This window comes from Apodemus sylvaticus, chromosome 16 (genome assembly GCF_947179515.1).
Source record: "Apodemus sylvaticus chromosome 16, mApoSyl1.1, whole genome shotgun sequence".
Lineage (NCBI taxonomy): Eukaryota > Metazoa > Chordata > Mammalia > Rodentia > Muridae > Apodemus > Apodemus sylvaticus.
This window is the reverse complement of record NC_067487.1, coordinates 70,204,681-70,221,358: the sequence shown is the minus strand read 5'-3', so window position 1 is coordinate 70,221,358 and position 16,678 is coordinate 70,204,681. Positions and strand designations below refer to the sequence as shown.

Below are 16,678 nucleotides of genomic sequence, written 5' to 3'. Positions count from 1 at the left end.
GTAAGGAGCAAACAGCGAGAAGCAAGGCTGTAGATCTTGCATTCTCTGCTGCCTCACTGTGTGTGCCTATGCACAGCACCTCTCTGTACGCTGTGTTTGTGCTGCTGTTGCTACTACTAGCACTCTAGACCGACACCAGCTACACTCGGGGTACCCGAGGATTTTGCCTTCCCATTTCTCTTTCTAGACTTGCCCTGCCCTTTCCCTGCCACACTGTCTATGGCCTTCATGCCCTGCTGAGGCTTTCTTGATCAATCACCCCAGGTTAACGTCACCCCATCACCCTGCATCTTAGTGTCAGGTTTTTCCTCTCTTGTGATCCTGAGCATATTCTATTTCTTACAGTAGATTTCAGCCTGACTTATTTTCTTCGGGCTGTTAGCTCCCCCAAGGGCACCATTCACTTCTGATTTCCTTTATTCATCTCTACATTCTAAAAACGTCTTCATACCACATTATGGTCAACATTTCAGAGCTAAGGATAGATGAGAACAAATTTCAACATTACTTCTAGGAAAACAGGCCCAGTTCCTACTAAAAACAAAGACAATGATCATAATTTTAAAATTCACTGAATAAATGTTTTGCATTTACATAAAACGCCTTATGGGAATCCATATAAGCAGATATAGTAGATGTTTAAATTCTCAATCTCCAAGCATATTTCCAATTTGGGAGAAAAATTAGGAACCAAGTGGAAGGTGATGTTTCCTCACTACTGAAGCCTCTACTCAAGGGCTTCACTCTACAATCACTGCAGGGACCCTGCTATCTTCACTTGGCTCTGTCATCAATTTCCATGTCCTATTCTGCTTTTCCGGTCATTTCCCATTATTTTTATTTTACTAATACAGCGTGTTTAAAGGCCTTTAGTGACTGTCTTCAGAAATACCAAGTGTTAAAAAGGTTTATTTTTAATTTCCATGTATGACTGTTTGCATGACACAGGCATACCTACCACATGTAGGCCTGGTGTCCACAAAGGCAAAAGAGGAGGAGATAGGGTTCCCTGGAACTGTAGCTATAAATAGTTGTGAGCCAACATGTAGGTGCTAGGAAACCAAAGTCAGAGTCTTAACTATTGAGCCGTCTCTCTAGCCTAGTAGACCCAAATCCTAAAATCTGTCTGATACTCAGAAGTAAATAGGCAGCACCTTGGAGGGCTGGGGGATCTGGGTCTTGCTTCAACAGTGTTTGGACGGAACAGACCTGAGGCTCTGTTAGCTCCCAGCCACCTACAAGTCTCTCCAGTGGCAGCCAGTGTCTCCTCAAGTGGCAGAATGATCGCAGGGGCTGTGCACTCTTCCAGGATGTGCAGAAGCCATTTCAAGATGAATGGGGTTAAACCTCAGGAGGCCACGGAAGCCGCCTTGACCCTGGAGAAGAACCTGCACCAGGCCCTCTCGGGTCTGCATGCCCTGCGTTCAACCCGCACGGACCCTCATCTCTGTGACGTCGTGGAAAGCCACTTCCTGGATACGAGGGTGCAGCTCATCAAGAAGATGGGCAACCTAAGTGACCCAAAAAACTCCACTAGAGAGCTCCTACAGCTGATAAACAACTTCAGCAAAGTGGCAGGTTATAAAATCAACACAAGCAAATCAGTGGCCTTCCTATACTCAAAGGATAAGCAGGCTGAGAAAGAAATTAGGGAAATGACCCCCTTCACAATAGCCACAAACAGTATAAAGTATCTTGGGGTGACTCTTACCAAACATGTGAAAGATCTGTATGACAAGAACTTCAAGACTCTGAAGAAGGAAATGGAAGAAGACCTCAAAAAAATGGGAAAACCTCCCATGCTCAAGGATCAGTAGAATCAATATAGTTAAAATGGCCATTTTGCCAAAAGCAATATACAGATTCAATGCAATACCCATCAAAATCCCAACTCAATTCTTCACAGAGTTAGAAAGAGCAATTATCAAATTCATCTGGAATAACAAAAAACCCAGGGTAGCTAAAACTATTCTCAGCAACAAAAGAAATTCTGGGGGAATCAGTATCCCTGACCTCACGCAATACTACAGAGCAATAGTGTTAAAAACTGCATGGTATTGGTACAGTGACAGGCAGGAGGATCAATGGAACAGGATTGAAGATCCAGAAATGAACCCACACACCTATGGCCACTTGATCCTCGACAAAGAGGCTGAAAACATCCAATGGAAAAAAGATTCAACAAATGGTGCTGGTTCAACTGGAGGTCAGCATGCAGAAGAATGCGAATTGATCCATCCTTGTCTCCTTGTACTAAGCTCAAATCCAAATGGATCAAGGACCTCCACATAAAGCGATACTCTGAAGCTAATAGAAAAGAAACTGGGGAAGACCCTTGAGGACATCGGTACAGGGAGAAAGTTTCTGAACAGAACACCAATAGCGTATGCTCTAAGAGCAAGAATTGACAAATGGGACCTCATAAAATTACAAAGTTTCTGTAAGGCAAAGGACACCATCAAGAGGACAAATCGGCAACCAACAAATTGGGAAAAGATCTTCACCAACCCTACATCAGATAGAGTGCTAATATCCAATATATATAAAGAACTCAAGAAGTTAGACTCCAGAAAACCAAACAACCCTATTAAAAAATGGGGTACAGAGTTAAACAAAGAATTCTCACCTGAAGATCTTCGGATGGCGGAGAAGCATCTTAAAAAATGCTCAACTTCATTAGTCATTAGGGAAATGCAAATCAAAACAAACCTGAGATTTCACCTTACACCAGTCAGAATGGCTAAGATTAAAAATTCAGGAGACAGCAGGTGTTGGAGAGGGTGTGGAGAGAGAGGAACACTCCTCCACTGCTGGTGGGGTTGCAAATTGGTACAACCACTCTGGAAATCAGTCTGGCGGTTCCTCCGAAAACTGGGCACCTCACTTCCAAAAGATCCTGCTATACCACTCCTGGGCATATACCCAGAGGATTCCCCACCATGTAATAAGGATACATGCTCTACTATGTTCATAGCAGCCCTATTTATAATTGCCAGATGCTGGAAAGAACCCAGGTATCCCTCAACAGAAGAGTGGATGCAAAAAATGTGGTATATCTACACAATGGAGTACTATTCAGCCATTAGAAACAATGAATTCATGAAATTCTTAGGCAAATGGATGGAGCTAGAGAACATCATACTAAGTGAGGTAACCCAGACTCAAAAGGTGACTCATAGTATGCACTCACTAATAAGTGGATATTAACCTAGAAAACTGGAATACCCAAAACATAATCTACACATCAAATGAGGTACAAGAAGAAAGGAAGAGTGGCCCCTTGTTCTGGAAAGACTCAGTGAAGCAGTATTCAGCAAAACCAGAACGGGGAAGTGGGAAGGGGTAGGTGGGAGGACAGGGGGATAGAAGGGGGCTTATGGGACTTTCGGGGAGTGGGGGGGCTAGAAAAGGGGAAATCATTTGAAATGTAAATAAAAAATATATCGAATAAAAAAATTTTAAACAAACAAAAAAAAACCAAAAAAACAAAAACAACAACAACAAAAAAAACAACCCTGAGATTTCACCTCACACCAGTCAGAATGGCTAAGTTTAAAAACTCAGGAGACAAAAGGTGTTGGAGAGGATGTGGAGAAAGAGGAACACTCCTCCACTGCTGGTGGGATTGCAAGCTGGTACAACCACTTTGGAAATCAGTCTGGCGGTTCCTCAGAAAACTGGGCACCACACTTCCGGAAGACTCCTGGGCATATAACCAGAGGATTCCCTGGCATGCAATAAGGACACATGCTCCACTATGTTCATAGCAGCCTTATTTATAATTGCCAAAAGTTGGAAAGAACCCAGATGTCCCTCAATGGAGGAATGGATACAGAAAATGTGGTATATATACACAATGGAGTACTACTCAGCTATTAAAAACAACGAATTCATGAAATTCTTAGCAAATGGTTGGAACTGGAAAATACCATCCTAAGTGAGGCAACCCAATCACAAAAGCACACACATGGAATGCAGTCACTGATAAGTGGATATTAGCCCAGAAGCTCTGAATACCCAAGACACAATTAACATATCAAATGATTCCCAAGAAGAAAGAAGGAGAGGGCCCTTGTCCTGGGAAGGCTTGATGCAGCAATGTAGGGGATTACCAGGACAGAGAAGTGGGAGGGGTTTGATCAGGGAAAGGGCAGAGGGAAGAGGGCTTATGGGACTTATGGGGAGGGTGGAACCAGGAAAGGGGAAATCATTTGGAATGTAAACAAAGAATATAGAAAATAAAAAATAAAAATAAAACCTCAAAGAAAGAAAAAAAAAAAAAAAGAAGATGGGCAACCACCTGACCGACCTCCGTAGGGCGGCAGGGCCACAACCAGAGAGATGAGAGTGCACCTGGCAGCTCTGGGCCAGCATCTCTTTGAGCTTTACTCTTAAGAACCACGAGGAGGGCTCTGCTTTCCAAGGGGCTCCCTCCTCTGCTCTGCACCAGCCCGCCTCAGGACCTCCACCTGGAGGAACCCCTCAAGCCTCTAGGCAGCTCTGGAGGCTCTCAAGTCTTGGGCCAAGTAAAAATAAAGCTTTTTGAGACAGAAAAGAAAAGCACATGTAATATGTTTTTTAGATGTATGTATGTGATTGTCTATTTTTCATGAGGCATATTTGCAAACAGCACACACACACACACACACATACACACACACAGAGAGAGAGAGAGAGAGAGAGAGACCCATACAGAGGTGGGAGACAGGGATATCATTCATCCCAGGCTTGCTGCTAGCTTATTAAGTAGGCCAAAGAGTTGAGGCTGGACTTGAACTCCTGATCACTCTGCCTCTCATTCCAAGTCCAGTGTTGGGGTTGCAAACATGTCACAATGTGAGGCTTTGGATGTCTATGCTTTTATAAACATTCCAAGATGCTGGTGTTGTTTTTGTTTGTTTGTGTTGTTGCTGTTTTGGTTTGGTCTGGAATAAGAGGATTTCCTCTACAGGGAAGTGCAGACACTCGCCTGCCCAGGAAGCTGTAATGCAGCCTTTCACAGGTGAGAGCATGGGCTCTCTTCCCCGTGTGTCCTCTTCCAGGCTGTCTTATTCATGCATGGTGTTGGGCGCTTGTGCAAGTAGCTTAGTCAACTCTCTCATGTCAATTTCCACATTTCTTTGGTGTGTGTTATTAATAAACATTGATTTTATTAGTAATTTTCTATTACTACCACATTCTATAACATGCCCTACTGTCCCCTTAGTTCTCAGGGGGTTGTAAATATGTACAAGCTCAACATTCCTTCATTTTTGCTAACTTTTCTCTACAATCTCAACTTTTTAGTTTGTCCTTCTTTGTATTAGTTAACTCAAGTCTTCATTATTTTTCTTAATAGCATTGTCATTTGCTCCTCATGTCTGAGTTCAATCCCTAGACTTTAGTTTTGAGTCACTAAATTCATGTTGTAGCTCGCTGATGGGCTTTTTGCTAGACCTATTCCTGCTTACATGCAGTATAAATTAATGAGCTTTCGTACAGGTTGTTACAATCAGATGAGATTCTAACTTAAATTATCTGTCAATTTATTTTCCATTTTCTGCTTATCGTGATAATTAACTGAAATCATTTTTGCCTGAGCCTCATCCGCTTTTTCTTTCTACTAAATAACTCCTCGTCAACTGTAGGGATTTTATCCTGGAAATACAAAATACATTCTTTCCAGCCCATCTTTTGTAAAGGTCGCTATTTTAAGATTTTAATAATGCTGACGGTGGGAGTGTCACATCCCAGCCTGTGGATTCACTCTTGGCTTCACTCATTCGTCTTTTCGTTTTGTCTCATGATTTCTAGGAAATGCGATCGGCTCACCTTCTCAGTTTGTATGTCTCAACTCCTTTCTAGCCATGCACTCATCCAGCACTTGACTCCCATCCATCTTTTCAACCATTTCTTCCATCTGCTCTGATAGCCAAGCATGCCTCTTCACTCTGTCCCCAAAGCTGGGCACGCACCGCTCACTGTCCCTCAGAGGGCCTCGATGTGGAGCTACAGATCTTGGCTTCCATTTCTCCACTCCCGAGACTCGCATTTTGCTTGTCCCTTTAAGTCTCCTCTGTGCATTTCAACCCAAAGGCTTCCCCAAGCTCTGGACCCAAGCACCGCCTCTTCCTTCACCTCGATGACTCATGCACCTGAACTTCATGGTTTGTTGTTCTTTATCTGAACCCTTTCCTCGCTTTATTTATCCCACCGTTGAGGGTGAACTGTTGTTTGGCTATTTCCTTCATTCCTCTTCTCTGGGAGCATCTTTTAAGCCCATAACGACTGAACAAATCTTCCACAGGCAGTATCTGGGGTGCATTTTAAGTTCTATATCCTTGCTTTCTGGGCCAATAAGACAGACTTCAGTTGCAGAATGGGAGAAATGTTTCCGTCCCTATTCTAAAGCGGCCCTTCTGACTAATTAAGGAAATATGTCAAAACAGCTCCCAAGAAGAATGCGTATGTCAGCCAAAGAATTAAATATTGGAAAATGAGAAGAACCACTTGGTCCATTTCTCAATAAAGATTAAGAACAAAGGAAAAAAAAGAAAAGGGAAATGGAAGAAATAAGTCAGAATTCAATCTAGAATAAACATAAAAATCTCCAGTTAAGGTGTCAGGATGGATGTTTAAACTCATGACTCTGGTGAGATCAAGGCCATTTGGTATAAATAGACGCTTTAAACCACATTCCCAACACTTGCCATTTGCTCCCAGCCAAGTCCATCAAGAAAAAAACGGGACACAAATGTCCTTGGAACAATAAAAAATTTTAAGTTAAAAAAAAAATGATGAGAAAGGGAGTCTTTGCCATGGTACAAACAAGTGATGCAGTGGGCTTTAAAAGCTGTGGGCGGGCTAAGCGGGCGAGCACGCAAGCGGCACATACAACGCCTTTGGCCAGACCCCAGCACCACAAAAGTGCAAGGTAGAAAAAGAACACTCACCGATATATACAGGATAACACTGACGCTCTATGGAGACACAAACCACAAGGCACTGTTCAAAACCAGACTCGTTATGATTTATATTCGCAGCCTCTCAAAGCAAAGGGCAGCGACCTCTTCGTCAAAAACCTGAACACAATTCACACATCAAATGATGCCCAAGAAGAAGGAAGGAGAAGCCCCTGGTCCTGGAAAGGCTCAGTGCAGCAGTGTAGGGGAATTCCAGGACAGGGAAGTGGGAAGGGGTGGATGGGGGAACAGGGGGAGGGAAGAGGGCTTATGAGACTTTCGGGGAGGGGGATCCAGGAAAGAGAAAATTACTTGAAATGTAAATAAAGAATATATCAAAGAAAAAGAAAAAAAAAGAGTAATTCCTTGGAGAAAAAAACAAAACAAAAAAACAAAACAAACAAACAAAAAAAAACCAAAACTTGATGATAAATAGTACTACTTTTGCCCTGCCCAAACTGACAATGACAAAAGCAGTTAAGAGAAACAAGAGAAAACTCACTTCTCTTCAGGCTATGCTATCATTTTGGAAACCAAGTTCCTGGTCAGGGCATGGTGGTGCGGATTACAACCACAAGCAACCTTTGGGGAGGCCTGCAGAAGGAGAACTGTGAGCGAGGGCAGCTTAGGCAACAGAGGGAGACCTTGTCTCGGGAGCAGTAGCAGTAGTAGGGAAAACAAAAGAGGAGGCACTGTGTTCCGAGGGGACTTATGATATGAGAGACATCTGGGAAGTAAAGGCTACAGGAGCTTGGCCATCTGCCTTCAAGAATCAAAAAAGAAACATATTGACAAAGGCAGGAGAGCTGCTCCGCTAGGCTGGATTCATGCTCTGGGTCTTCAGGATGCTCCAATTCCTTAGTTAACTATATCTACAGTCTCTGAGAAGCAACTGATTCAACAGTAAAGATACATAACTAGTTTGGCCTTAGGTCTCCTGGAGAGGGTACCGTCCTTCTTCCTGATACCTAGCCACAACAGTGAGAACGGTATTATATTCACAATAGTTTAGTCTTTGGGCTATATTTAGAAATGCTTAGAGATTCTTCACTATTGATTCATGCAGTAAGCATCTGCTGATGCTTGCCTGCAGATGGCGATGTGAATAACAAAATTAGTGAGGTGAGCATGGTGTGTGTGTGTGTGTGTGTGTGTGTGTGGTGTGTGTGTGTGTGTGTGTGTGTGTGTTAAGATGCCATGGAACTACAGAGCTCAGATCCATAATCAATGCTTCTCACTTTGGAGGTAATCAACATGAATATCCTTCACTACTTTTTATGTTTTAGGACCATCTGCTAGGGGCCAAATAAACAGACACGTTATTATGCTGCAGTATGGGAGGTGATGACATGGTCTGATGGGAGAGATATTAGACAGGACGTGGGAGGTGGGTAGTGAGCATGTCAGCCGAGTCTCAGGCAGATACTGAATCATATACAGGAGCAAAGGGAATTCAGAGCTCAGGATTTGCCTTTCAAGAAACAAAACAGATTCAGAAGAAATCTCAACCAGCTGATAAAGGGGGTAAAATCAATTTCAGTGGGAACTACCAAACCCTTGCTTTTCCTGTGTGTGTGTGTGTGTATGTGTGTGTGCGTGTGTGCGTGTGTAAATGTATAGAAAAAAAATTCAAAGTTAAGCAGAGAAACTGATTTTTACTAACAGATGTAACTCTAATTTCTGTCACAACCAAATGAATTATTTTTTGCAACAAAAAAAAAAAAGAAGAAAGAAACAAAGAAAAAAAGGTGGGTAGGAGAGAAAAAAAAGGAAAGAGAGAGAGAGAACCCTTGGGCAAGAAGTTTTACAATCATCCTGTTTCTAGGTCAGATTCTCTTGGAAGGAAACAGAAAAACCCAGGCCTGAAATGGAAGACGTTAGGAATACATTCTCCACACCATCAGATTGTTAACACACTAACAGCCAGGCTAAGCAGACATTAATAAGAAGACTGGACCAGGGTGAATGCATAAAAAATGTCTCATAAATGAAGAATGGTGCATTTTTAGAAGGCCCCTGACTTTAAGTTAGGTAAAAGCAAAATTTAAAAGTATACAGAATGGCTGGGCAATGGTGGTGCATGCCTTTAATCCCAGCACTTGGGAGGCAGAGGCAGGTGGATTTCTGAGTTCAAGGCCAGCCTGGTCTGACAGTCAGGGCTACACAGAGAAACCCTGTCTTAGAAAACCAAAGGGAAAAAACAGTTCATGGAATGATCAAGCAACGAAGCATTTTCCATTTTCTTCCACAAGAAAACATTTCAACATGCATTATAAAAAAATAATTCCATATTTTAGTGTGCCTAATCAAATACCAAATAAATTCTAGAATAAAAAGAACTAAAAAAACCAATTCTATAAAGACAGAACAAGAGGTTGGGGATACATTTGCACATAAAACAAATGACCTCTTTGGTTTTCTTTATCAGCCACACATGAAGGGTGCCTTAAAATTCCAAAAATAGAACCAGGAGTGCTAGTCATGCACGTGTGTTTTAAGAACTAAAATCTCCATGCAGAAAGGCATGCAGGAAGCACACTAACGTCATTAAAATATAATTGGACTTGCAGGAACCATCGCCGTGCTGTGCTGTAAGGGGAGCTGTTGGCACGTGCAGAGCCCAGAGCCAGTGTGAGCTCTCAGTCAGCCAGCCTCGCTCCCTCACTCACTCGCTCCATCCGCAAGACCTGCTTCCAGCTAGAAGCAGCCATGTTGCGACACCTCGCATCCCTGATGCTGACAAGCTAAAAGACTTGTTTTGTCTCTGGGAACTCGTCTCTAGTGATTAGCTGCTTACAGTGAATGCTGATCATATGAAAAAACAGTTCTGAAGAGCCAGAATGACTGCCCTGTGTCCTCTACCTGCAGCCCTGGCTTGCCTTTGACTCTAGATGGTGCTAGGTGGGGCGGCAGTGGGGCGGCTGCAAACCAGAATCAAGAAAAGAATCCCCACCACCTCCGCCCACATAACAAATATATTCCCCACCTTTTAGTAGAGGGCACAGTGTACAGACAAGAAATCCTCTTTCACCTCTGGACTCCAAATCAAATATAATTACAATAAAGCAAATGTTTTAAAGGTTAGCAATAATCATACAGAGGAATTTGCAGCAAGAGTTTGAGAGTGAGTAAACTATCTGTGTCCCAGTCCTCAAGCCCCAGGTTAAAAATTTACCCCAAATTTCCAGTTCTTAGGAACTGCACCTCAGATTAAAATCTTCTCACCAGGGAGTCTCCAAGAATTTAAATTATAAGTGCTTGTTAAACTGCCAGCACTGCAAAACTGGAGACCATTAAACAATATAAAGCGGCGAGTGATTAAACCCACCAAACACACACTCAAAGCGGCTTAAGCTACTTTTTAATTAAAAATAAAATATCATTGGCTAAATTCAGATGTCTTAGCTATCCAGAAGTTAGTAGTCTGCAAATGCAAAAGTTTGCAAATGTAAAGTATTGCTGAGAAAGGCATGCAGGAAAAAGAGACACAAGGTAAGAGGTAGGCTGGGTGGAGCTCTGAGTCCAAGGTACCCTGAAGTTGACCTAGTTTAGCCAGCACACCCCAGTCATCCCCAGTCTCCCCAAGCTGCAGTGTGAGGGCTCCATGTGGCTACCATTAAATAAGCTTCATTAGCAGGGGCCTCTGAGGAGGTAACATGGCCACCTTCTTGACAGAATGAGTTAGATATCAGGACAGCAAGTCACTGAGGCACGAGATGTGTAGACGGCTAATGGAGGTGTTGCTGCTCTTCTTAAATACACCTTAAGCTAACCAATAAACATTTCTTGAAATAACCATAAGCTCTTGATGACCGAAGCCCTGGAACTTAGGAGTTAATGGCATCACTTGAGACAGCAAAGTTAGAAGTAAATAAACATTGCAGCTTTAAGTTGTTCCTACTTGTTTAAAGTCAATGAAGGCGGGGTGGGGGTGGGGGAAAAGGGAGAGAAGAAGGCGAGGGGGGGGGGTTAGCCAACTTCAGGCAAGAGGCCAAAATTGTGAAGATCGGATTTAAGGCTGAGATGATATCATTCACTATGAAGTCTGTTCTTTCTGAAGCATGAGAAGTTTTGCTGGTAAATCCTTACCTCACCTACAGCTTTTTATTTCCCCCTCTATTTTCTTCCCCTCTCAGGAATGGTGTAAAGTTTATAAATTTGCTTTCTGTATTAGACATGGCCTTACCTAAAAAGCTTGCCCTAAAGTAGAGAACGGGCACTTGGTAACTACAAGAGTACAAGACATGGTACTCATGTTTAATCACTTCCGCCGCAGCCGCAGGCCCCATCACTTCAGAATCGTCTGTTGGCAGCTCTAAATTCTCCTGGGGGGAAAAAGCAGAGACTGAGTCAAACTGGGTTTGTCAATTAAAACAACAACAACAACAACAACAAAACCCAAGTGCAAACATGGAAAGGGAAAGATGAGAGCTTCTCCTTGCAAATGAACAGTTAAGCAAATTCAAGGCTAGGAGGTAAGGCGAAGGGAGTTACCCACACAAACACTGAGCATTTGAGTCCTAGGCAAACAGTAAAACCGGAAAACTTTAGCATTAAGTAATTCCAGATTGTCTGGGGGGAAACAAAGCAGCTCTGGGTAGAGAAATGAGATGGGGGCTGGGGAGGTGGGGGCTGGGGCAGGGTGGGGGTGAGGGTGGGGCAGGCAGGGGTGGGGGCAGCCCAGAGAACTACTGCATCAGCAACTCTGAAGTTTTCATTGTGTGATTTTTAGCCACAAGGGTTGTGAAAGCTAAAAACCATCCCAACAACTGAACGGAGGCCTTGAATGCCCCTACAAGTTCTACTGTACTTGTCCAAAGATGACGCACTGTATGCTGAACAACCCCAGTTCCATTTGGAATCAGTGATTCTGCAAGAGTCTGAGTTTGTTAGGTGTATTTCATACCCCAAGTGATGCGGTTTTCGTTGTTTTGTTATCTTTGGTACAGCTCGACAGTAAGCCTTGCTTTAGGGTATGGTCTTCAGCACACACGACCATGAAGTTAAACAAGGCTGTGTGAGCAGAGATGGTTAAAGTCATTTCACTTCCCAAGTTCTTCACGGGCTGGTTCTTTCTCCTCACGCATGGGCAACTCTTAAGACTGTCTGAAGAATGTATCTTTACATTTAGAAGCAACTGATAGGGCGTGTTGGATCAGGGCTGCTGGGTCCATCCCTGTGCACTTACTTATTTGGGCTGGAAAATTTCTCCTTCGAAATTAAATTAGTAGGAAGAATGAAGCAAGTGGGTTTGGCTCATTCTAGCTTCTCATTAAAACACCAACAGCAACAATAAACAATGAGAAGAACTACAGAAGAGATTTCGAACTTTATCAATATGGAACCAGGTTGCCTGTAGCAATAAGAAGGCTCTGTATCTGCTCTGTATCTCCAGATCTCCAGATCTGAAGCTCCTTCCCTAATTCCCCACTCACAGGCAGTTCCCTGGGAGACACTATAGTAGATAAGTCACAATGGGAGGTATTTATATAAGAGTTGTCACCCAGCATCTGTAAACATATCAACTAAATACAATAAATTAAATAATCAGGGAGAAATCACTCAACTAAATAGTCCAGGTACAATTAATGCAACAACAAAAGAGACATGTTCTTTTCCTGTTTATTTAATTTTAGCCACAAGTATCGAGATCTGTTGCAATAAATTTTTAACCAAGTTCTTTCTCTTTGGTTCAGAACTGGGTTATTTCACATTTATGATTTCTTTTGTTTCTCAACATAATAAAAGAAATGAAACTTGTTATGAGTTGGATCTTAAGTAACCCCATAGGGCCATGTGTTAAAGGTTCGGTTGTCATGTAAGGTACTATGTAGAAGTAGAACCCTTAAAAGAGGTAGGTTTTCAGTCATGTTTGCTGGTGATATAACTTGATGCAGCTTTTTGTTGAAGACAGTTTGCCAGTATTTCTTAAAGTTAAAAATATATCTACTCGCTAATACAGTCAGTGGTTGCACTGTTGGAAATCTGAACCACAGAAAAACCAGAGTATGAGAACATAGAAGCTAGGATAATCATTGCAGCTGAATTTAGGAGGAGAATATTACATAATCAGCCTAAAATATTTAGCAATAAAGAAATGTTTTTTAAAAAATGCCAGCTAGGAGAGAGTTCTGCAGTAGCATATGGTGAAGGCATTAAGTCTACAATGACATAGCAGAAGATGGCAAACTATCTGTAAAAGAAAATCTGAAGGACCACATGATATGTGGCATGGTTCAGTGGAGGGGTTCAGTGCAGGGTAGAGAAGAGGTATATTGGGGTGTGCCAACAGATCTGGAAAAGGGATTCCTTGCTTCTCCTGTTGCAGGAAATATTAAATATCCAGTTCCGTTAAGTTCCCATTGGCAGGTCGCCACCATGACAGCCCAATGCTTCAAAACTCACATCAGGCAAAACCACGCTTTGCCGATGTACCTTTCTCTCTGGAACCTGGTCAAACCACCAAGTAAAGGAAAACCCCACAAAGGCTTAGTTGAAAATCAATGGTAACTCAAATCGCTGGGTGTGACAACTGGAATCCTAATCTTCTAAGCCGTATTAAATCTAACTCTTCCAGTAGTGAATCCTGGTGGATCTGCCACTGAAACAGGGAGACACTCATAGCTCCATCTTGTTCTCTCAAAATCCACATCCAAAAGCCGCTATCTCTCTCCTGCTTCCTCTCTTCCTCTGTCCAACCAGGAAGTCCCGCCTACTCGCCCAGTGACTGATTCCTTTATTCATTAGGGGATGGTTTACAAGAAGTCACCTGAGTGTGTGACTCATTCCTCTTCCAGATAGCCACTTCTGGGAAAGTAGAATTAAGATCAAAATACAACAGCACCAGGGCCATCTACCACACACACTGGAGTAGAGAAGCTCTGCATGTGGGACTCTCGCTGCTCATGTGTTAATTTCCTTAATGACTAGGTATATTAGCCAACTTTCCAACAAGACAAAAGCTTAAGAAAATCAACTTACAAAGGGGAAGACGCTATTTGACTCCTAGCTTCAGTCCCCAGTTGTATAGTGCTGCTGCCTTTGGGGAAGGCAGGACACCACGGTAGAGTGCTCTACGAGGTCCCCTCTTCCATATCTAGTTAATACTGAGTTTTCACTGTGGCGTTTGATGAGTTCTTGAATTTCAGTTTTTGTTTTAATTTCTGCCTTTCTTTAGTCTTAGCAAAGGCAAACATCTACTTGTATGTTGATTGGTAAGGTTTATTCTTCTGTAAAGTATTTGATATTTAGTTTGCTTGCATTTTTTGTGGAATTACATCAACTCTTTTAGAGATAAATATATATGTCTAAAACCTAGAAAAATGTGTGACTTTACACACACACACACACACAATTATGTTTTCACTCAGTTTTCTTGAAGCAATTTATTGATCCTTATTACAAAAATATATATACATATATATGTCAAATCTGCACATTTTCTGTTTGCAGCTTTTGGGTCCCATACCTTCAGTAGAAAGCCTCTTACATAACCCAACTTACATTCAGTAATCATAATATATTGATTTTTTTAAAAGACAAAAGTTGTTAAATTAACATTAGATCACTAATTATCTAAATTTTCATTTTGCTTATATTTTAAGATATTCTTTTTTGAGACAGAGATTGGCAATACAGCCTAGACTAGACTAAAAGTCATGATCTCATTGTCTCTGCTTCCTAAGTGGGAAGATTATGAGCATGCGCCTCAGAGACAAGCTCCCAGATTCCTTTAGTGCATCCTTTACTCTTTGTCTTGAAATATCTCCATGACTATAATTTAATAGGTATGTATATGTTTATAATCTTGAGTTATTTATCATCTTAGACTATCCCTGATGTGTGCATGTGTATGTGCATGTGTGTGTGTGTGTGTATGTGTGTGCACGCTCGCTCATGCATGCTCAAGTGCTACATGTATAGGACAGTGTCTTCCTCTATTGCCGTCCACCTTATCATCTTGAGACAGGGCCTCCCTAAACTTGAGTTATCAGTAAATTCGTGGACCTGTCTACATCTATCTCCAAATGTGAAGTTTACAAGAACTCACATGCCTGGCATTTTGTGTGTGTGATAAAGTTTGGTTAGGATTCTTGCACTTGTTTGTGTCCACTTAGCTACCTCTCTGGCTCCATCAGTGTGCAATTCTTCAGAAACATACTGAATCTAAGGAAGTAAGCTCTTAATGTCTGCAGAAAACCATAGTAATGCACTATCTGGGACCCACCAGCCTTACCAGACAAGATAAGATTTTTGAAAGGATAACCTTCAGCCTCATTTAAATTAAGAACTCAAGGATGGGGGTGGGGTAGATAAAAGACACATTTCTGGCTCCACGTAGCTATTATAAAGTTTAAGAACCAAGGGACAGGGGACAAACAGGCCTATGGAGAGCCCATTCCAAGCTTCCAGCCAATCACTGTTCTCACTGGCAGCTACACACTTTCATACACATGAAAACCTTGCATAGCCCCTGCCAAAACACACATATACATACACACATGTTCCAGCAAAGCTGGGCATTTGAGTAAGATCAGACTTCCGTATCAGGGTCAACGTTCCAGTTGTCATAGTTACCATAGTTTTATAAGAACTCACCACTGAGACAAACCAGTGCATATGCATATGGGATCTTGCTGATGACTTAGTAACTACTGCTTCCAGGACCTGGAGGAGCTAGCCATTAAAGATGGCAGAGCGGTCAAGCTACTGACAAGAACCCAGTGTGCAGAATTTGGTTAGGATAATTAGAGCAGTTAGTAGATCCAAGTGCAGAGTGGGCATGCCTGGTCACAAAGTAGTGGGTTAGGAATTGCTTGACAGATCCTACCTAGTAGGTTCATTTAACTGCTCTATCAACTCTGGTGAACACTTGATCCTCCAAATAAAACTAAGGAAAAGATTTTCTGATATTAACACTAAGAGGAACTTTCATTTCTGCATCTCCCATGACACTTTTGGCTCGTATATACAAACAAGGCCCAGGAATGCAGCTGGCGTCAAGCGAATCCGAAGCCAGGGCTGGCGCTGCAGCCACAACATTTTGTTCTATGTACAGTGTTCATCCTCTGAACTGGAACTTTCCCTTCTGGAGGGGGGAGGGGCTCACAGAAGCATCAGTGAAAGAGGAGGCTTGGGAACCTTACCAAAGCTACAGGAGTCACAAGGCTCCGCTCCGAGGTTACATAAGCAGTAAACAATAGTCAGAGGAGAGGAGTCTCCTCAGTGGACTGCCTGCCTAGGGTAGGGAGTTCCAGGGCTAAGGCATCTATAAGAAACCATGGTAAAGTGAACTTTTCATGGCTTCCACTTCCGTTGCTTTCATGTTGCCTACACACCTGAAAGCAGTCCCCAACACGCGGTGTGGGACCCTGTAGTCCCCAACACGGCGAGCGTTCCCGGGCTCTTGGCTCTCTTGAGCTGCTCTTTATGGACTGAAAAGATGCTTGTCCCCTCCAGCTCGGAAAGAGTCACTCAGCAGCTACAGTAAGCCACTTCTCAATTATTACTGTACTGGATTTTGGCTGATACTCAAAACATAATAGCATTTTTAGCTTAATGTTTTGCTTTTTTCATTATGTAGTGTTTTAAATATTTGGATTTACTTAATTCGATATTAAGAGTTATTAGAAAAAGAACTGACAATACATTTATTTTCCTCGAGATGTTACTAATTCATTGAACAAGAAGAAACCTATGTTCAGAAAATTATATTCATTCATGGAGCTAAAAGATTA

General features: G+C 42.3%; 1 protein-coding gene across 5 annotated transcripts in view; it reads right to left on the bottom strand.

The window, feature by feature from the left end:
* The window catches only part of Atg10 (autophagy related 10), a 322,415-nt gene that overhangs the window by 111,037 nt on the left and 194,700 nt on the right, over positions 1-16,678 (bottom strand). For all 5 annotated transcript variants that reach the window (XM_052159888.1, XM_052159887.1, XM_052159891.1 and 2 more), the window contains one exon: positions 11,128-11,266. In XM_052159888.1, coding sequence (XP_052015848.1) covers positions 11,128-11,266 — 139 coding nt within the window. The remainder of the gene's footprint in view (positions 1-11,127; positions 11,267-16,678) is intronic.